The sequence below is a fragment of the Parus major genome, chromosome 10 (assembly GCF_001522545.3).
Source record: "Parus major isolate Abel chromosome 10, Parus_major1.1, whole genome shotgun sequence".
NCBI classification, from domain to species: Eukaryota; Metazoa; Chordata; class Aves; order Passeriformes; family Paridae; genus Parus; species Parus major.
Genome location: NC_031779.1, coordinates 10,419,472 through 10,442,830, shown reverse-complemented (window position 1 = coordinate 10,442,830; position 23,359 = coordinate 10,419,472). Strand labels below are relative to the sequence as shown.

Genomic DNA, 23,359 nt, shown 5'->3' with positions numbered 1-23,359 from the left:
CTGTTTGCATTGGGAGTTATTCAACAGGAAGTGACATTGCAAAAAAAATAGAATATTAATGGAGTGAATGAATTAATTAAGGTGCTTGGTGGCACATGCTATCTTTGCAGTTGATTTAGTGTGCAAACAAGGAACCAGGTATTTTAAAATAAACTCCAAACAGTCAAACACCAAAAGAAAATCAAAAAAATATCCAACAGTTCACCATGGCAACAAATCTGTACACTGTGGCTTCAAGCCAGATGGAGCTTCAGAGACCCTAAGACACAACCAAAAATGCTGCAGACATCAGATGTAAAGCACTGAAGTAACAGTATTTGATGCTGTGCACACCTGTCTAAAACCAAAAAATGCTGCAGTGAGTTTATAGAAATGTCACATAAAAGCAAAAGAACTTTGATGAAGTGTTAACTACATTGTTACATATTAATTACACTGAAACAGTGCTTACCTGCATAATGCTTCTGCATCAAAGTATCTGGAATGTCTATGGTCAATAATGATAATGTCATGGTGCTTATCTAGAAAACATTCTAGTGCAGACTGAGGTGTCCTGGCAATATTACATCGAAATCCAGCCTTGTCACACGCCCAGCGGAACCCGTTACTCTGCTCGTCTTCCTCAGCAAACACTAAAAGTACCTGAGGTGAAGACAGGCAGTGGATCATCACAAACAGATCTTACAGTAGACACTGTGACTTTTCCCTGTTCTTAACATGTTAGAGCCATTGTTGAGGTTTAATCCATTGTTTTTAACAGAATTGCTTTCTATAGACCACTTTTTTTTTTTATAGCTGTCTGTCTACAGTGGTGTTTCAAGTGGGTGAAACAGTCTGCCAAAGCCATGTAATCCACATGGGAAGAACAAGTTTTGGAACTCTCTTATCATTATCTACAAAGAGAGGCTTAGGCAACCAGCTGAGACAAGATGCTTGTGTTTCAGACAGTGTACATGAACCAACAGTGAGTGCATTTCTCTGAAACCTGTCTCACATGCAACCTTTTTCTTGGTTGTTTTTTTTTTTTCTTGCCAGGATCATATTCCAGAAAAGGAGGGGAAAAAACAAAAAAACCCATGGCTCATCTCGTGTGAATCAGTATTTAATGCTGCTTCAATGGCATGACAAAAAGTCTGCTTTCCTTTCTATCTCATCCTAATTCCCCAAAGTACTGCCCACTCTGTGGGGATTCTGGAAATTCTGAACAGGCTGGTCAAAAGGAGCTCATGCCAGACTGAAATCATAAGCAGTGCCACTGTATATGGAGTATGTCCCCGTATGACTCCTACACAAAGCCTGCCATGGGATTTATATCACAGAAGGAGATTATCATAGCTGAAATCCAGAACTGGAGGTCAGACCTGTGAGCAACTATTTGCTCTGTCCTAACTTGCCATGTAATTGCTAGTAACTAATCTCTCTAAGCCTTTTTAAAATCAACACAATGCCTATAGACTAAAGTATGATAAGGCCCAGTTCCTTTAAAATGTATTTCCAAGTCTCAGATTTAATACAGTACAGAAGATGAACAAAGTCTGTTAAGGAAGACTCACTGATGTGATTGTGCTTTGCATCAGGATAATGCTTTGCAGAAGAAAATTTCTCTTGCCTGAAAGAATGCAGCATGGCAGAGTGTGGATCTATGTTGTGTTGATTTTGGGGATGGCTCAGCACATGTAGCCTTTTGGGAAAGATGGGTAACTAAGCCAGCATTTGGTCTATTGTGCCAAGACACCAATATTTCACTATGGTTGAATCAAACCAAACTCAGATATGTTTCAATCAGGCAAAGTGAAACATGTGTAACTCACATCATATCCCACTGCTGTTTTTCTTCTGTGTGATTTTAGGAATTCCAGTGCTGTTACACTTTGGACCAGGCTGGTGAAATGTCTACCAGTAAATCTTAACATTTCCATGTACTGCATGTTTTTGTAAGAATGAAGGATTTTGCACACATTCAGTTCAGGTTCCTTTCAATAGCAGCCTGCAAAACTGTTTGCAAAAACATGTCATAGTTTGGGCCATGTTTAGTGAAGTTACTATACACTCCTTAAGAGGGGAAGAATGGGTTTCAGCAATGGCACAGAAAGTCATCAGATCTGAGTAGTATGATTGACTCTGGCAAAAATGTGATGTTCCCTACCTTCTCCTTCCCTCACACCTGCCAGCTATATTACCAGGATAAATCAGAAGCATTTCAGAGTGGTCCATGACTAGACAAAAGTGATACAATCATTAAAAACAATACAGGTGGCAGAAATACTCAAGGACTATTCTGATTTTGGGGAACAGCTGGATGATCATGTCCTAAGATCTGATTTTTGATGATATTACTGTTCTGACTCTGCTCAAGAAGATGTTAAACTGCAGTTCTTAAGACATTTTTTAGGTCCACATTGCCTCTACTGAGGAGTTTTGCAATTACTGACTGAGGAACATCTTGGATGATTAATTGTTCAGTATGCCTTGGGATATGGGAGAATTTCCAAAGGAAGTCCAAAGCAGTCATATATCTCCAAACCTCATGTCCATCCCCAGCAAAGTAAGGGGACAAACGACATAAACTCTTTATTAATGAAGGGATAAAAGGGGATTAATTATTGTCAGTCAGAAATGAATAATAAAAAATATATATTTTGCCAAGATCACTTCATATCTTTTGTAATAATGTTGCAACTTTGGTTGGCTTGGTATCAGTTTGATGAGATTTTGGTTAAGAATTTGACTACCATAAAATAAAAAATTAGGCACAAACTAAATTAATTACAAGGTAACTGATAGCAGAAAACATTAGCTCCATTTTTATGAGCTGAATATGGTTGGAGAAAACAGGCAGGGTTTTTAGGATATCACATAGATAGAATGTCATGATAAATATCTGTTATGTGCACGTTATCTCTTGAGCAAAATACTCTGTGAAGATCTGTATAATCCAAAAAATTCCAGTCATAAATTTTAAGCTAGCATCTGTGATATTTTAGAAATCAAGACTTCAGTTTGAACTGCTGTGTTACCTGAAGTTGATCTTGATGAAGTCTCATAGGGCCAAACTGCACATCTGTTACTGGTGCCTAGAAGAAATAAGATGGCAACTTATTAATGAACAATACCTAAGGAAGAAGAAAAATTATCTCTCTTATCTACTGTTGTCTGGGGGATATATAGCTATCATTATGAGGCTGTGTCTTCATGTAAGACATCTCTGAACTGAAACATTAAAAGAAAAGGGCTGTTGAGAACAAAAGTGGCATTTTTACATTGTTCTTTTTTTCAAAATTAAAACCCCACTTGAAGATGAGATTTATTGCTTTGCAACCTATAATTTTTCCAGTAAGTAGTTTTAAAGAATCATCAGCACATCCCACAGAAAAATCTCTTAGAATTGCACGCTCCGCTCTTTCTATGACCTTAATGCTCCATTGCTCAGCCCTAAGAGCATGTCATTTGTGATTTTATTTATTTATCAATTTGGAAGTCATCACTGCAACATTAAATGAGGAACAAACATGAGTCAAATTAAAATGGCAACATATACCTACAAAAGCATGCCAGAGGCCAGTGTTTGCCTCTCTTGCTTAAGTGGGCCTTTAAGGCCAGATGTCAAAATTACATGGAGAGGTTTCAGATTTACTCAGTCATTCTGGTCAGATAGGCTTAGTTTAGACTCTGGTAGACTGTGGATTAGACACTAGTAATTTCTTTTTTTCTGATTTTGAGACCAAAAATGTCTCTTTAGTTGGAAAACTCAAGCTGCTTTACTCTCCCGTGTGGTACATCATCCAATTATTCAAAATCTGCACTACAACACACACTGCAGGAGAGAATCCAAGTCTTTACACAGGTGTTACTGATTTTGCAGCACTAACAGTAGTAACTACTGAATCAGTAAGATTGGCAGAAATGCCTGAAGTACATGGAGAGAGCATGTCAATTGAGTAAAAGATACCTAAAAGATATCTCTTTACAGTTACTTCTCTGTCCAGAACTGTACTTCAAATCAAAAGCCTGGAAGTACACTCTACCTGCCAGCATAAAACAGTGAGTGTTCTGTGTCACCAGGCAATGGCCTGAGCTGGAAGGTTCAGATCCAGAGCTGAACTTCACTGGCATCTGGGGGGATGCAAAACCCCACCTACCACACCAGTGGGTACCCTTTTACTATCAGTCCCAGCCCAAGGGGAATTTTAAAATGAGATAAACACAGTATTGCCAGTTACTGCTTTTCAGATGCTTCTCTGAAAAGATGGAAAAAAACTTTTTTCTGACAGAAATCTGTGGCTATTGTTGCAATGAAAATACCTGTCCATGCACCATTTGTGCCTAAGTCACAAGAAGTGACTGATGAGATAACCTGTCTTGTTACACATTAACTTGCAGTCCTGAGTAGAATCAAAGCTTTGGTCTGCATCTCAGCTGGAAAATTTTAGTGAACTCCAGTTAATTCTTAATCCTGTTGAAATCTGTTTGAATAACTTGATTAATCATTTAAACTTTTTGTGTGCTGCAGGTAGCACTGAGAAGTAATATGCTGATTAAATATTGTGTCAAAAATCAAGGCTTCAGCAAGGATTAGCAGAAACTCTCAACTATAGCTGAACAAAATGAGCTTTAAAAACACCTCTAATGCTGCAAGCTTATAACAAAACCAAATGCAGTCAAAGCTCACACCTATAGTAGCTGCACAAACACATCTTTATTCACTCACACCTTCTTCTACTTCTTCCTTGGAATTTCTTTCCTAGTCAAAAAGCTCGAGTACATTTTCAGATTGGCAGACACAACTTAGGCATGTGACAGCCTTCCAGGCAGGCACAGATTGGGAAGAGTGTCTGAAAAGACAGAGGTAGGACTAGTTGTGGGTTCCTGGAACTGACTGTGATAGAGCTGGGTCTGTTGCCAAAGAGCTGCTGACGCAAAGCCCGAAAGTGCAGCGCGTGTGCTTGCGGCTCTTCAAATGCACACACAGCAGCTGCAGCCATTTTACATTTTCTGACCCCTGAACTACTGCTGGTAGCACTTATTTCACCTCAAATTTGCCTTTCTTATTTGAACACTGTATTTTCTGTCCTGTGGAACTAGCCCTGGCCCTGGCACAACATGGGATTCATTCCAAGGCAATAGCATAAGCCATAAGTGATTGACAGCTGTCAATGTCAATGTCATCCACTGACTGCTGTGAACAGCTCAGCACTCACCAGAAATCATCTCTGTGTTGTAGATGCTGCATTGTAAACATTGAAAAAGTGAATGTTGGGTAAATAAAAACAAGAGAAATAAGCTTTAAAAACACAGACCTACACAACTGTGGCTGATCTGATTAAAGTACAACAAACTCAGTGCTGACCTGATGTAACCTGGTAAAGTACTTCTTTCTGTCAGGCATTCTTCATATTTTACCAGAACAGAATCATCACTGCTGGATTGTTTTTTCTTTCTTCCTACAGCTAGAAAAACTTCAGATGAACTTGCTCATCCATTTATTCAGATGAATAAATGTGGAAAGGAATAAAGGGTGGACATAAAGCCAGCTTGATTCACATGCTCCCTTTGGAGACCTTTGCCTGGCTGGTGACAGGGACAGATCTATACAGCCCGTAGGTCTCCTATTTGCTAGAAGTGGTGTGTCCTGGCTCTCTCCAAAATATCTCTTACCATTACCAATTGGAGAGGAGAGCCCACCTAAAATTTTGGGCAGAATCAGCTCCCAAAAACTCCTTTGGCTATTAACTTCCATGCAATACTCCTGCTATGGAGGTGCAAATGCATTCCTTCTGGAGGCCGATTTTCTTAAGACACCTCTTTGCTGAAGTTTTTGTGGGATGTTTTAAAGCAGAGCCCCGTGGAGCCCAAGGCAGCACTTGGCAGAGCAGCTGCTGAAGCACTGCCCACCCTTGAGAGGGGCTGGTGGGGAGCTGCCGGTGCCCGGGGGAGCAGGAACCCTCCCCTGACATCCACAGTGCTCCAGCCCTTCCTTTCTGCCACAGCAGGAGCTGTGCTGGTGACAGGAGGGACTCCTACTCTGACCCTTCCATGGCAGCCCTCATGACAGCTCCTCTCCTTGAAGGGCAGCTGGCAGCACTTCTGCTCCTGCTGCTCTTCTCGCCTTTTCCAGGTGAGCACAGCTGCTTTTTCCTGCAGCTCACTTGAACAAAGAGGTGCCATGAACTTTTGCTGAATGGATTACAGATGGAAGCTGCTGCTGGAGGGCAACATCTGTGTTCAGTGGGCAGACAGTCTGAATCTCTGACTCATTGTAATATATGACAAATAACTACAGTGATTAAACATAAGACTTCACTGCTGGTCCTAATGGAATACAGCCAGCAAAATTCATCATTTTCCTCAGATCAATGTTTTAAAATATCACCAACATTTTTATCTGATTTTAAAATACATACTTACATTTTCTACATATACTAGGTATGTGATATGAATCTGCATGAGTTGACTCATCTCAGTAAGAATTAACAGTCTTCATTATCAAGAGATGCTGGAAGCCACAAGACTGTTAACATAAACTTAATTTTTGTAATTCTAAGAAAAACGGAGATTCATTTTACAAAGGAAAAAAATCCTTTCTCTTAACCTACCATTTTAGGCATAGATTTATCACCCTAGAAAACAAAAGCTCAAATGAACTGATGGATTTGTACCATCCCTTAAACTTTTATTGATTCAGGTTCTATTTGCTGCAGAAATTTGAATTCTGCATTATTTTTTCTCAGAAACCTTAGCCAGATCTTCCTGGATGCTGAAAGCTGGGAAATAAACAATTTCTTACAAACTGGGATGAAAAGGTACAGGATCTTGTCCAGCCAGGCCATACCAAGCATGGTTCCTCTTTCTCAACAGAGAGAGGCTTTGTGACTTGCTGTAGTTCATACTTCTGGGTATGAAAGTCTCTGTGTTCAGGATCGAGTTTTCACAATTCACATTTTTCTCTGCTTATCATAACATTCATCACTTTCTGAAACATACAAATACTAATCCAATCCATGTTCATTTACCTATTTCTTTCTCCATGGAAATGCACTTACATAGATGACTTAAGACACAGCTTCCTATTTTCCATGCACGTTCTGCTACACACTGAACATCACTGTTCATGTCTTCCTTGCAGACTTTGACAGCACTCTTTTATTACCAACTCAACATCAGTGCAAGTAACCTAAGATGCTTTTATGTTAGAGCACATCTTCCTAAGAGGCACAACTGTTCAGAGCATAAAATGAATCTTATAGTCCATGGACTGAATTCTGACCTGGTTAGCAAATCCAGTGAAATCCAGAGCGACTCCATTAAATACAAGGAAAATATATTTGATTTACTTCAGTGTAAATGAAGTGGGAGTCTGGCCCTGTGCAGCTCTTTCTTTTGTGTGGAGGCCACAACAGCTTGAATAAAGAGAGAACAAAGTGTCCAAGGTTTCTGCCTTTACTCAACAGATTCAAGGACAAAGGTAAACTTGGCCTTCAAAGACCCTATGCTGTGCAGAGTCAGTTTATTCTTTGCTGAAATACAAAGACATGAGTTCTGAAATGCGATTAAAATTTACCAAAACTGCTCTTCAACCTGGATGAAGCAAGTTATTCCACCCCTTGATATTTTTTTTCCCTATTTCTGCTTCATGAAAGATGTAGACAAATGTCACAGACTCTGAACTCATAATGTAGCATCCTGACTCAGTGCTTTGATAAAATCTAGCATTTAGATTAATCTAAATCGTGTTCTCACTGATGCATCTCTCTCAACAAAACAATACAGATTTATATCAGGGCCTTCAGATCACTCTGGTATAGTTTTCCTTTTATCTATTTCCTGTTTTAAATTGATTCCTAGAAGAATTAGCTACAATGCTACCATGTAACAATACAGCAGACAGTGAGTGATGGGGAAACACATCCTCTGTTCTCTTAATCTGTTTCTTAAGTTTTAGTACCCATTTTTGAACTTGTTTTACATAAATGAGATCTTGAGAGCCCAATTCTGGCTTCCAAGTCACATTATTAGCAACACACATTTTTGACAGCTTGCAGTTTTTGTGAGAAAAAAGCTTTATTGAGTGTAATGAGTTGCCAGAGCTCTCACATCAGGATGATGGCCCTTCTCTCTGGGCATGTAACCAGCCACAGGACTCACTTTCTTACTCCCAATGAACTGGAAACACCTTTACTCCTCCCAAAATCCAGCCACTCTTCCTTTACTTAGCCTGGGTGAAAATTTTGTGTTAGCCCAGGTCCTGAGGAAGCCTCCCAGGAAAATGAGACCCTGGTGGGACTGGAACTGCTTTACAGGGATGCCAGCATACAGCACTGAGCACAAGGATACCCGAGCTCCACCAGGGTTCTCCCTGGCACAGCTGATTTTTGGCTGCATGTTCAGCTTGCCACACATGCCAATCACTATTATATATGCTTATTTGTTTGTTTATTTTGGGCCTGGTTGCCCACTGCATTTCCTCAGTGCAATAAGTGAAGCCAAATTAGAACAGAACTGCAGCAATGCTGTTGGGAAATCACACTTGATGCCTTCTTGCACACTTCAGACATAATCAAGAACTCCTGCTTTTTACTGTTTATAAGTGCTCCCCTTGTGCTTTACAGGAAACTTTAGTTATCAAACTGCAAGCGTAGCACATGCAAAAGTGAATCATTCTGTTTGGCTGGGAATAATTAAAGATGCTGTCCCAAAGTGACTTGTATTATCATACACTGTGGTAAGGCCTGGATGGCCTCTGGCCCAGACAAGTGGCCCACTGTGGTCACATTGTACAATGAGAGCAGAAAAAGCCAGCCAGCAGTCCCTGCCAGTGGTAAAGGTCTGAACTTTTACACAGAACAGGCTGACAAGCTGGGGGATTCTTTTAGCTCCTGATAAGGTATCGAAGTGATAAAATAAACGTCATTATCACCTAGGATGCCTATGGAACAATTGCACAGATCTCCAAACTTGAAAAGGGAGGTTGCTGGCTTCATTTTGACATTCAGAGGAACTGAGGCACTGAGAGAAAAAGACAACCCCAGCCTCGCTTGTGCTGAGCCCTGGCATCCCTGGCAGCGTGTCCAGTGCCCCTTCTTGCTGGCCAGCTTACAGCAGCAGGCACTGGTCATACTGGGACCATAAGGCTGATACCTGGGAAACACCCACTTATTTCTGAAATTAAGAATTGTTTTGGTGATAATTCAAACAAGTTATATCACATCTTGGTAATCACAGCAGTACTGTAGGTTTCTAAGCAAAGCAACTCTGCAAATCTCACTTACTACATACTTACACAAGAGTCCTCACTCTCAGTGAATCACACAGCAAAAAGGGATGGAATACATCAGCCAAGTCAGAAAAAGAGAGCCATTTACTCATTAATCCACACTGACTTTTCATTCCAGTGAGAACAAAGTTGAATGGAAACCAGTACTCATATCAAAAAACATTCAAATCCAGCAAGCTCTATTTGCTGCAGCATCTACCTGATTCAAAGACCCCTTTTAGACCTGCATTTTATGCACACGTACACTGGGCTTGAAATTTCATCTATTTGTCTCTTTAGAAGACAAAAAAAAATGTAAATCACACACTCCACAGCAACAAATGTGAATAACTTTAATGCTGGTCTGTGCTTCATGGTTGTCATTTTGCCAAACCCTATTCTGACCAACCAGCACAGAGTTTAGAGTGCCCTAAGTCTTCATAACCTTAAAGTTTGAGCTGGCTCACTGGGGTCTTCATTAAGGTCCCACTTTCTGACTGTAAGTGCTGGCAAGAACTTCTCCATTCAGGCCAAATATGCACAGAACTTTGACTGGAGGCTGTGAGGTCTCCTCGTATTGAATCCCTGTGCTGCTCACTTAGCTATAGTCAAGTATTTCTGTGTGGTGAGGGCATGCCGTGGAGCATCTGTAGTTATATTCTGCACTAAGAGAAAACCAGCAGTTTAAATGATCTGGTCTGTACTTTAGAAGAATTCTTTAAACCCTGTAATGATGGTTTTCTATACATAGGTTGCAGAAATGGGTGCCTTTATCAATTGAAAAAAAAAAAAAAGAAAAGAAAATAAGAAAAAGTAGTATGAGCATTTTCAGCTGTTCAAACAGGAACAAAATGTGCAACATGCAGAAACTGAATTGCTTAGTACCTAATTCGATGTTTTATTAGCTTCTGACAAAATGGAAGGGTCAGATAGGATACCCTGCCCTTCAGTGCAAATGCCCTGTGAATTCAGGCATCCCTGCTACTCTGGGCTTACGTGCAAGTAAGGGTTGTGACTGCCTCTGTGAGATGGTCTCATGGGCAGCTGAACAGCACATCTGGGTGGGTACTGCAACTTGCTGAGTTTCAGCAGCTCTTCCCTTGCACTCCAGCAACTCTGAGACTCCTCTGTTTTCCCCTTCGCAGTCAGGACCAGCCACACTCTATCACAAAATGCTTTAATGGCAGCCACATACAAACAATGTGCCTAGCAACTCCCAGAAGGCTGAGAGACTTGTTTCCTCTCCCCTCTTCGTTGCAGCTGACACAAGTCTGGTTCTCCCACTGGCTGGGAAAGCTGTAACTGAGCTCTGGGGACCAGCTCGCTCCCCATACGCTGGCATTGCTATAAAAGTTTCAGTGTGCTATCCTCTCTCATCATTGGCAGCAGTAACTTTTGCCCAGATGTAAAGGCTAGCCAAGTCAACAGAGAAGAAATTGGTCTGTAAGTCTTGCAGGTCATCAGCCAAGACGTGTTCTAAATCAGAGCATTAAATACATTGGGGTTCACGTAACTCCAAACAAATAAATGCAGCCTTTGGCTTTACCAGCATCTTTGCCTAATGGGAAAGGAACTTCTCGCTCATCTGCTGTCGCCTCAGGTGTGTTAATTTTACAGGCAGGCTGTGGCTGACTTTCCATCCCCCCTGCTTGAGCAGACACTTTAGTACAAATACAACATTCTTCTAGCCCTGAGGGAAATTCTTCCTGCCTGCATTTTAACAGTTGAACTGCACAGCACTCTGGGAGACTTAAATATGGCACAGTAGTTCTATTGTTTAATATCATTAAAAGTGCTTGCTCTCTTGTGATTCTGCAAGATCCTGAAGTATAGCAGTAAGTGCTAATCTGTTTCCTATCTATCAGCTAGTTCTCTTTTTTCTGATGGATACCACTAACTAGTTTTATTTTAGACATGATTACAGATGAATCAGAATACAACAGAACTCCACTATCAGCTTTCATTTTTTCCTTATGAATATGAATTTCAGTGACAGTTTTCTTTGAACCATCTGGATTTGAACAGACTCATCTGACTAAAAGGATGTTTCAGTCTACCAGGAAGTTTTCCAACTACTTTATGCCAGACAAACTTTTCATGGCTTGATCTACCAACACTGCAGTTGTCACAAACAGACCAAGCAAAGCAAGAGAGTACAGCCCAAAAATAGCATAATTCAATCAGTGCTAGGTTTCCTAGAAGATCTCAGTTTTGTCCTAAACCTCCATTTGTTAAGGAATAAACTTGCTTTTTTATTGTCACTAGGAACATATTTTTTGTGCTGACACAGTTCAGACTTTACTGACCATGGTAATTTTCTTCTACCTGCTGCCATCTGTTACCTTAATCTTACAGATCTCCAGCCTCTGCATGAGTGGGCATCCTGGATGTGCCAATTTAGTCCTCCAAGACTGGATGACAGTATGAAGCTGCCTCCTTCTCCTCCTCCTTCCCTATTCCCCAGCCATCTGCTACACACACCACCTTCACAGAGCTCGCTCAGGTGTCTGTGAACCTGCTGGACATCACTAGAATTCCTTAGGGTCCAAGGGGTGTGCTCTGCCCACCTCCAGGATGCACAAACTAGCCTGTGCCCTATCCAGTATCCTGCCTGGGAACTGTCTCTAAGATGGGATTTTGAAGGTTGAATAAATGCAAACAGTGGGACAACAGCCAGTACAGCAAAGGAGAAATGCTCAATACTGATAATAAACATAACTGTATTTTTGTCTTTTGAGTACATGTTTCCCAGACTGAGTGGAACTGTCAACTGACACTTGAGAAAACCAAGAGGAGTTCTTGGCAGTCAAACCTTTTCTAAATAGGGAACTTTGTCTCCAACAAATGAAGACTTGAGACTGTAGGCATATTCAAGATGTCTTTTTTAAAAAACCCAAGGAAATTCACAGTAATACATTATTTTTTTCACTCTAAGTTTTAGCATTAACTTTGCTTGTTCACAGCTATAACCAATCCAACAGACTAACTTCAGATATGATAAGGAGGAAAACAGACAAAAATATTTAAGAGTCCTGGGCATCCCTTTCTTTTGACCACTAGGAACTCCACTGGCAGAGGGGATGAGTGACTGGCTTCCTCTAATACAGATGCCTCTTCATTCCTGAGGACCTACAGGGTAGCTTGAAACCTGACACTGGTTTTCTGCCTGACTCTGGTTCAGTAACACACAGTGCTTCTGCCAGCCCAGAGGGCTTGTTAAATATCACATGCCTGGGATGGGATCACTTTTTTTTTTTCCTTCAGTAGAGCCTTTTTACAGCTATGACAATCCCCCTAACTCTGCCTGTCTTTAATAAAGTGGGATTTTCATTATAATCAGAACTGCAATTAAGTAGAATTTATTGCAACAAAGCAGCTTTTCCTTCTAGTTTTCTTGTAAATATAATATCACCCTATATGGATTTGTGGTAAGCACACTCAATTTTATTTCATTTAAATGAAAAAAATCTGTGTAATTATACTATTATCTTTGATACAAAGCAATCTCTGCATCTTCTGCCTATGAGTATCATTTTCTTTACAAAAGAACCACTGGATATGCCAAAGGAGATGCTGCTGGTACAAAATAAGTTATTATTTTGTACCAGCAGCACAATTTTCTCTGTAGAAACGCACAAGCAATTCAACTCCTAGTAAAGTTTCACAGGATAAAAGCTATGGCAGGCAAGGCCTTAGCACAGGAGTCTCCCACAAGGCAGCTCTTTAATAAACATCCCATCATCAAGGAAGCCCATAAAACACTCTGACATTGCAGTCCTTAACTGGAAAACAAATCCAGCTGGGTATCAAATACCCATTTATGATGAAATCCTGCCCTACTGTCCAAATAAACTCACTCCAGGTACCATGTTAGCATTTCTCAAATGAAGTACACAGGCCATAATTATCCAGATAATAATCTATAGAAGTTGAATAACCTCATATAAATTTTTTAACCTTGAGATTTCCAGGAAAGAGAGATAACATCTGGAGATACTTGCATCAAATACTTTTACAAGTTGTATGGCATTAGTGAAGCTTTGTCACAGAGAGCTGCTGCAGTCACAAAGTTTGAAAGATTTACAAAGATCTGTAATATGAGGGGGGGTGAGAAGATGCAAAAACACTGAATAATTCTTTAATGTAAACATGTGTTCACCTGCAAACTGCCTAGCATAAGTGCTGTAAAAATCATGAAGGCTTATAAGCACATAGCCAGCAGTGGTTGAAAGTGCATTTGGTTGAGCAGATGTGGACTTTCCATGTGTCATTTGAAGAGGCATTATAGAAGAAGAGGCTTGTCTTCTCTATAATGAGAGTGAGTGTTAGAATTTTTTTTCTCAGAAGCTTTATCAGACTCCTCAGGTTACCAGTCCTCAGACCCTTGAGTGGGCCCTTCCACAGGGCATGTCTGAACACCAGCACCATGTGCTGCCTCTGAAACGAGCAGATTCTCTGCTCCTCCCTGCAAGGATGGCAAAATTGGAGACACGCTGAGCTGAGACTAGAACAGCAAAAACAACTTTTCAAATACTAGGATTAGCAGGTTCCCTATCACCTTCTTCATAATGTTATTGACACCTAAATTTACCTATCTCATCTAAAAATGTCTGATGTTGCAACAGAGAGTGGCACAAATGTTTTACAATAGGAACCAGTGTTGGATCCATGCACAGGTGTCATGGAACAGAGCTTCATATGGCACCTTTCAGTCAGGCAGCAACATCCTCATTCCACTTGGATAACAATGATGAACTAAAAGAAGAAGCAATATGAAAGAGAGAGGCTCCACTTACTCTTTAATAACTAAACAGTGTCCACCTATGCAAAGTTCCCATAATTAGCTGCAAGGAAAACTGGCCTCTATCCAAAATCAATCTCCCTCAAGATCTGAATTCTGGCATTAAACAAGCCTGTCTCATCTGTTTTGCAGCTATCCAGAATATGTTTCTCACTCTGCTGGCTTTTCTAAGGAAAGGATGCAGCAGCCCTGGGCCTTCTATTGAGAGCATGAAAGCTTTATGCCAAAGAACAAACAAGAGAAAATAGACATTAAAGTCCTGTCTGGTGACACCATTAATAAGTTCACAGTCACCATTTCCTTCTTCCTCCCCTGCACCAAGTGCTTCTTCCCAGACAGTGATCCAGACTGCTGATAGCTCTGACTGGGAGCTTTTACCAGAAATTGTAGCAGGAAGTGTTAATTTGCAAGCCTCAGTGTCCTCCCTTGGGGAGGATGGACGCTGTATCTGCATGACCAAATTGTGGGGACTTAGAGTTCCTCAGACCTGCCTGCAACAGGCAGAAGAGAAACTGCTCTGTATCTCCAGCAAAGCTGAGTAAAAAACCAACTGTACTCATTTATTTTCTTTTGCCTTTTCCCCCAAGCTACGCAATACTAGGAAGAACGTCCAAAGCAAACAGAAAAATTCTATTAATGAAATATGCAATTTAGTGCAGTTTTCATGGCCTGACTCTGAGCTCAGCCAGACTTCTAGGACACAAAACGTAGCTGGAAATTTGTAGAACTAGGAAAAAACAAAACCATTCCTTTGTGCAAAAATTATACTGCATTTCTATAAACCAGTTTAATAGGAAAAATAGCCTATGTGAATCACTAAATATAACCCATTACAAATAATTAGATATCAAAGATGAGTAGTTTTTTAGTATAAAGTCTAATGTCTCATATGTAAGCAACAGAAAGGAAAAACCAGACTCACTTTATTAACAGTTCCAAACTATAGGTCGCTTTGAGAATTAAAAAATAGAAGTAAATCTATAAACTCACTGAAGAATGATGTAGATCTGACTCCTGAAAAGTTTATTACTCAAATATTTCACCTGATTTCTTTTTCCTCCTCTCTGAACTTTGAGCATAAGGCTGTAATTATTGCTATAGATCTAGGAGAGAACTGTGTCCTTGATTATGGAAGCTTTTCTCAATTCTGGGAAATTTCATTTGACTCTTTTATGTGTTTGCATGTTCCTTTAAGCCAGGACAAATGTTCTTACCACATTCATAGTTGTGTGGTTAGCAGCTTTTTCTGCATCTCTTTTGTCCTCATCCTCTGAAGACAAAACAAATGGTGTGCTGCCCAGTGTTGAACTTTATAATTTTAGTAATAGGTTGCAGCAGGAATATATTTTGACTAAGTCTATAAGCCATTACCATGTACAGTCTAAGCACCTACCATGGAACACCACAGTTCTAATTGTTTTCTTCACTGCTTAATTTGAACCAATATGTTGTACTCTGGATGACTTCAGAATATACTGTGAGACACATAATTTAATCCAGTTATATTCTGTAATCTAATTTTGCTAAGAACCTTCAAATATATTCCAGCAAAAAAAACCCACCCCTTATATGAAACAGCAGGAACACATTAGAGGTGGCATCAAACCACTACTCCATTAGACATAAATTACTCACAGTATGTTCCCCACCAAAACAGAGTAACAAAATTTGCAGGCCACACTATGAGGCTGTACCCAGAAATACTTTCCAGATGAAGCAAGCAAGGTTTGCAGTGGTTTTGTGACACAACTGACTATTTCCTGCGAGTGGAAGGGGTTATCTGGTGCATTTGCTGCTCAGATTCTGTGTCCTTGCACATCTCCTTCTCTGTGAGTTCCACAGAAAGCTAAAAAGGGCACTAGTACAAACCAAGGTCCATCATGACTCTCCATGTCCTTCCCTCTCTTCCCAGCTGGCCCTGAATGCTGAGTAATTGATCACCTGGGAGTTCCTTTGTCAGACAAATCCAACAAATCCATTGCCAACAAACTGTGTGTGGTATTCCAGCCTCACCCCCTTCTTTATTCTTAAACAACACAGCCCTGCCATTGCTAGCCACGTGCTCTTTGGGAAGGAAGTGAAGCATGGCTTGTTTGTGCCATAAATGAATAGTGCTTACAACACTTACGACTAATTTAAATTTCTTACAAGAGAAATATGCCCATGTTGGGTAAAATATTTTTCTGACACTGTAAATATGAAGCCATGGGTGCCACAACTCACGTTGCACATATTACATTTCTACTTCAGACCAAGTTTCTAGATAGAATTTTAGTGTGTTTATGAGAATTTAATAGCTTAACTGATGATTTTGCTTTGCAATTCTGCTCTGTATTTTTAGCCCATTCTATTTTTTTCTAATCTGCATGGCACATAAGGCATATAAAATTACCAGGTCTACCATTGGCCTGCCTTCCTATTTTTTTTCTAGAGTAAGAATAATCTCTTGGCTGGCTCCACCAGTCAAAGAAAATCACTTCTTCCCCCAATATTCACTTTGAGAATTAAGCTACAGCCTTTGCAAGCAGCACTATGCAAATCAATGTTTCCCACATAAGAAGCTTTGCACAGAGTCTGCAGCAAGAAACACCTTATGATAAGTATAGACCTATTTTTTCCAGTACATGAGAGCGTATTTTCTTTCTGAAATGTTCCATTATTTCCACCTTTTATGTCATACAAGATTATTTTAATTTTCTTTTAAATCTAGTTACTAGTGTTCCATCATTGCAGTGCCAGCCAGTTGTTTTCTCAACTCAACCCTCCCAGTCTCATCTGGAACTCTCTCAGTTCCCTCTTGTTAGAAAAACTTGTGTTCCATTGACTGCAAAGCACTGGCAATGGTGAGCATTCATTTCACTCTCTGTTCTGTCATCTAATACAAGACTGAACAACTGGAGCCCCAAACTGATCATATCAGCACTCTGGGAGTTAGGGGCAAGCATCTGGAATTTATTTGTTAGAAATAAAATGAATGACATCTTTTCAGGAGTTTTAGCTCGCACCTGTACTTTACAGATCTCCATGAGGGCAAGTTATGAATAAATTTAACCAGGAGTGGGAGACAGAGGCTCAGATTTTGAGCCCTTTGGCTCAGTCCCTGTCAAGGGCCCCAGGAAGAAGGGTGGTACTAGGATGCCCTGGAGACACAAATTGTTGAGCTCTCCTCTTCCACTGCAGGATAAGGAACAGACTGTCTCAGGCCTGCTGGGCCCCCTTGCTGGCAGAGCCCACAGCTCTGTGGAGAACATGGGGGCACAGCCCCCCAGTGCCCTCTCCCCAGTAATGCAGGGGTCTACCCAGCCCCACAGTCCACACAGGCAACTGGGAGTTTTGTCCACCTTTGCCACACAGGAAGCGTAACCCTGAAGGTTATTTGTGTTGGCTGTAACACCTTTAGAGGTTCAAACTCTGGCACAAGCTGTGATGGGGAATGGGAAAGAGCACAGGAGAAATTTAAGGGGATAGTTCTGCCAACAGAATAGTACTGGAGGTGGGGGCAGAGGTGAAAAGAATCAAACACCACCACTGTTATCTGATGGGAAAGCACAGATATAGGATGAACCTCAGAAAACATGGAGGGGAGGGAACAGGCAATACACAGGGAGGAAGAAGGGCAGAGAAGAAACAAAGGGATAGAAACCCCTGCCAATTGTTTGGATGAAGTGTTACCTTTGCCTAGGCACTGAACTCATTGTCTGCAGCCATCTCCTTTCCTGCTTCTTTCCTGAGCCCCCTCAGCAGACAGTGCTTGTTCCAAATCGGAAGGTGACTGATGTGGGTCCTGCACTTCAGGAAGGTCTGTACCAAGGACTAGATCAACTTCTTTATTTTCATTTGTGCAAAGTGCAAGGTTTGCACCACAAAGGTTTAACTGACTGAAGTGCAAGTCAACCACATCTTATCCAACCTGGCAGCCTGTCTTGGAAAATGTTCATGTTTAGGCATTGGTATGATTTTATTGAGACAAGCCAATTCCAAATGCAAGCCCACACATGGAGATGTAAGGCAGATTCACACAGGTACCCATGTCTGGGTACTGCACCCAGTCCATTTCTCTACGTACTGACTATGGGACCCCACTATGGATGCAGGATGCTGCAAGAACAGGAACTTGGAACTTGCAAGGGAACCCTCTTATATTCCTTTCTCATTCTAATGGAAGATACTCTGAGGCAAACAGCATTTTTGTCTCTGCAGAGATCCAAGCATGAAGATGTCAGAAATTATGACAAGAACTCAGCATTTCAATGAGGTGACAGCCCACATGCTCCACACTCAGTACTTCACACACTCAGACTATTTCCAGTTACTGCAAGCATCAGTGAGATGCTGCAAACAAACTGAATTTAGTAGATAAAGGCAGTAAGCAAAATGTTCTGGCTGTACCTTAATAAAAACCTTTAAAAAATAAAGAAAAACACAATGCCCCAAATGGTGGGATAGTTCCTATAAATTACTCCAGCATACCCTGCAGTTCTGTCTGTCATCAGATACTCCTGCATTTTTTCAGTGCTCTACAAGTTGACTCCAAATGTTCTATGTTGTGGGACTTTTATTTTTCTGGTTTGGGGGGTGGGGGTGGTTTGGTTTCTTTGGGGGTGTTGTTTTCTTTTGTTTTGTTTTAATAAAGGGTCTTAGGAATATCCTTACAAGAATTGTTTTCATTAAATGATCAAGTGCTCTTTGAAGAAAGGAAAAATAGAATTCCAAGATAGAGCAACACTAAGCTGGGGGGAACGGAGAGAGGAGAGCACAAGACTCAGGTTCCATAAAGCACACAGCATGCCCTATTTCTAAAGGTTGAGTGGTTTCTCTAACAATAGGTGCTCTCTCTTGCCATGGATGACAGGAGGTCAACATAACAGTGTTGGTGTTATCAGTGGAAGCACCCCAAGCTTTGTCTGGAGGACCTGTTGAACAAAGGTCTGCTCTGCTTATTGCTGGTGCTTACCCAGGTGGAAGTTAACAACCCCATGGCACTGGTCAGAAGACAAGCAATCCAAAAACGTAAGGGGATCAGCCCCTTGGCAGAGTGTCAGCACTCCTGGGCTAAGCACCAGACTGCTGCTCTGGCAGCAGAGGAGTTATTGATGAACACACTGCTGGCAGCCCCTCTGCCTGTGGAACTCCAGCACCAGCAGCAGAATGCTGTGAATACCTGGCAGAGGTGTTTTCACAAATACATCACACAGCACCACATTATAAACTATTTCAGGCTGCTTCAGGAAGCTGCTAACATAAACTCATGGAAAAAAATCCAAAGGCCATTAAAAAACCCCACAACCTGAAACAAGTATTTCATCACTGCTCAATGTTTGAACTGTCAGCTTTATCCCCCTGGCAAGTAGGCAGCTCTGGTTCACAAGTGAACACCTACTTTGTTGATTTAGCTCTGCTGCATTTAACCCTACATCCTGTCTGCTGGGTGCATCCGGCTCCACGGATCTCCACGCAGCAAAGCCTGAGCATAAGGTGGGGGAGCTACTTTCCACAAGCCAAAAAACAGGAAATTTGATGACATTGTTCAGTGAGCAGACGTCAGCAGAGAGTGATACAAAAGACTAAACAACTTCCTAGCAGCAGCAGACAAATGGGCCGGAACTACTGGAATCCTGTGATGTCTGGTGTATTTTGCATGAAAATTACTGTTTTAATAGGGAGAGATATTTGGCTGATGATTATTGGAGCTGCTGCTTAGAAATCTAGGAACTACACCAGTTTTGTCTGTTTAATATCTGACTAAAGTCCTCACCTTTCTGATCCTGAAAAAAAAGTTTTTGAGAATTCATATTGTTTATAATCTACATATTATGCAAATATTCTCATTATTTTAGAACACATGAAAAGTTGATTTGAGTAGAAAGGATAAACTTGAGTGAAACTGTGGAAGGCAGTACTAGTAATGCAGTTCATTATGATCATACCACCATCAGTCTTACATATACAAGGCATATATGACCTATAATCCTGTTTAAATACTTTGATGTGGAGGAAGAACTTTGCTGGTGGAACCACACAGTAGGTGTGACATCTCCCTTTTGGATTTCAGTGTTTGCTTTGTGGAATCTGCTCTCCTAAGTTCTGTCTTTTCCAGTTATGGGCAAATGTCAAACGTAATCTGAAAAATTAACATCTCAGGTAGGCATACAATGAAGGTTGTTCAAAGTCAGGTTACAGCAGGCAGGAAGGAAATGTAAGGGAGGATATTTTCATTCTGAAAGAATGCCATTCTCCCCATCTCTCTCCAATCTCTTAACTGCAAAAATTTTTGACCAGTGACCACAAATACAGAGCTTCACTAATGAATTCCAATCATCTATGTCAAGAAAGATGGTAACCTCTGGAAAAACTCTCTTGCCTACACATCTACATGTAAATAGATCACCAAGGCATGTAATTTTGCCTTTTGTATTATCCTTTTCAAAGGGATATTGAGAAATTAAGTCCTATTCTGAACTAGTTCTTAAACTGTTGACAAACAAGTCAGACCAGGACTTAGCTGGGGCTTTATAACCTGGAAGCATCTGGGGATCTTAAAGAAAGTACACAGGGATATTCTCAGGAGGATGCAATTCAGTAGATACCAAACCCAGAACTCTCATCTCATCCAGGTATCCTCTCTAGCCAAAATCTAAGTAGAACTGACTCCTAAGATGAAAATTAGCAGCTAAATTTAGAGCTGTCCATGAGACTGCCCTACTCTCAGTAACAGAGAGAGAGAGAACAACAGGAAAGAGCCAGATCCTTCTTGGCTCTCCTTGCCAAATTCTCCTCTCTTTGGAGACAGAAAATGTACGATGTAATCGAGGGGAGGAGACACACCAATAACCATGTCAATGCTGCAGTTAAATGACCAGGCAGACACACTGGGCCAGATCTATCTGCAATATAACCAGCAATTTGAGCAAACTTTCTTCTGCCTAAATCCTGGCAAGTAGCAACAGGCTAACAAACAGCTAGGCAAAAATAAATAAATACATGCACCCAAAAAGCAACAAATGCCACTAAAACTGAGCATGTCTATAAACAAAACAAACCTGCTTTTCACTCATCACTCTACCTACCTCAGAGTCTTCCTGGCTTCAATTAATTTGTTCTTTCAGCAGAGTATAAGTTTGCACCAGTTCTGTCATTCTTCCCTGACTCCTTGGCTTGAATGTAAGAATTAAGAACTTAGAAAACAAACTCCTCTCTGAAGCTAATCATTCCCAATCCTCCTCTATCTTTGCTTACATGGTGAAATTAGAAGTATATAGATCACTAGCATAAACTTCCAAGAATAAGCAAATCAACCTGGAGGAACCCCAAAGTATTTATCAGAGAATGATGTTCACCTGGGTATGCCAATGTCAAGAAGTCAGTCATGTCTGGAGACAGGTTCTCTGCAAACCCCTTATGGCTTCAGGATGAAATCATTATTTTGCTACAACTCCCTTTCCAACATTTCATTGCACTAAGGCTTATGGCTAAGGAAAAGACCTTGCTCTGACCTGCAGGGACAGTGATGATGGTGCTGTGACATGACCCGAGTGGAGACACAGGCCTGTGCAAAGCCTGTCAACCACATGGCCCACTTAGTTAGTCCTTCCTTGTTAGGTTCTGATTTATACCAACAGAGGTGACCAAAGGCAGACAGCACGTGGTTTTAAATCTAAATGAACCCATGGAATCCCACTGTGTTCAAGCACAGAAGCAAGCAGAGCATAGGAAGGGTGGGTGGCTGTGCTGAGCGTTTTGAGGAGAGCAGTTGGTTACGAACTCTTCTCGACAGGATCTGGCAGAAAGGACAGCAATTGCTACAGAAATTCTCTCCCCCTTTCAATGGGCTGAGGCCCCAGACTAGCAGGAATGCTACAAAACACAAACTGTTATCTCCACAATGCCCTACTGCTAAGATTGATTCAGCAGCCAGATCACTGTTTCCTGCTTTTTCATGTGCACCTAAGCAGAGAACTCCTTTTAACTTTCTTTGCTTGGGATCTGTCATTATCCCCCATGTTCAATTAAATTTCTACGTATTATTTTATTTCATGGAGGTGTATTTTGAAATTTTACTTCTTCAGTGTAATGTAAAAACATAATCTTTTAATAAAAGTGTAATCTTTTAATAAGATTAAATTAGTAATAAAAACCCAGCCTAGGTTTAGAAGGGAGTGAACCTGAAGACCACTGACTATGGTATTTCCCCAATTTCCCCTATTTCTGGACTCTTTACATTAAATTAGAAAATGGACTAAACTGAAATATGTTCTGATATAAAAAGAGTTCTTGTCAGGAAAAACAAGCGCTCCAAGAGTTTGATGCACCTACCATGTGCCCATCCACAAAGGGGAATGTGTTTCTTACATGATCACTGCACAGTGGTAAGCTTTGTCTCTGTAGAGATTTTGACATATGGCTGAAGTTAGACTTAAATTAGAATATTCCTCTTTGAATTGAGAAATGATCTTTCTGTGCAAATGAATGGCGTATTCAGTGTGAATAAAGCTTCTGCTATTGCACAGTTCATCTTATCTACTGATGTAATTTCCTCTTAGCTGCTTCTGTAATATTAATAATCACCACACAGCCAAAGAGGTCATACACTAGGAATGTATACTTAAAAATTCTTCAACATTGCAGAAGAGTTGGAACACAAAAATCTATGTTTCTGGTTACATGAACACGCTGAATGACTTGCAAGTACATAACATTATGCCATTTAAAGGTGGGAGTAAAGAAACCTGTCTGCTCAGGGAAAAAAGACTCCAGACTGGAAGAGAAACACAATTGAACTTAGGAAGGAAAATCCCAAATGAACAGTGAACCTGAGCTTCCTAAAAAAGGGCCATAAATAAAGTAATCAAGTTGATATAGGTAACAGATCACACACAAAAACATCATGATTTGATTTATGGATTCAGGACATTTCTTATTTGATCCTTGATAAGGTAATTCTTGTTGTAGAACTGATTTCCAGCAGTGACTTCTCTTTCCCTGAACACAACAGAAGCAGTGTCCTGAGCACAGTTATTTTCAGGACTCAATTCCTTGATGCACAGACACTCTGAGGATCCCCACTTACCTACCCAGCTGAAGAGCAGAAAAAGGTAAACAAGCAGGTGCAGAAAAATTGATGTTTTTAAGGTACACAGGTACCTTTTAAGGTAGAAAGCTGGAGTATTTTTTTTTTGCTGTGAATCCTCTGGTTGGTGGGACTGTGGCTACTTCCTGGGGTTATGAAGTTCAGCTCTATGTACATGAATGGGAGCAAAAGAGGATAATGAACCTCTACCATTTTCACAGTCACACAGTTTAGATGCCAG

At 40.7% G+C, this 23,359-nt stretch overlaps 1 protein-coding gene across 7 annotated transcripts in view; it reads right to left on the bottom strand.

The window, feature by feature from the left end:
- PDE8A (phosphodiesterase 8A) overlaps positions 1–23,359 on the bottom strand; it is a 152,167-nt gene that overhangs the window by 39,878 nt on the left and 88,930 nt on the right. For all 7 annotated transcript variants that reach the window (XM_015638908.2, XM_033517077.1, XM_015638907.2 and 4 more), the window contains exons 2-3: positions 3,018–3,074; positions 452–642 (exon numbers count right to left, since the gene is read on the bottom strand). In XM_015638908.2, the coding sequence (XP_015494394.1) occupies positions 452–642; positions 3,018–3,074 (248 nt within the window). The remainder of the gene's footprint in view (positions 1–451; positions 643–3,017; positions 3,075–23,359) is intronic.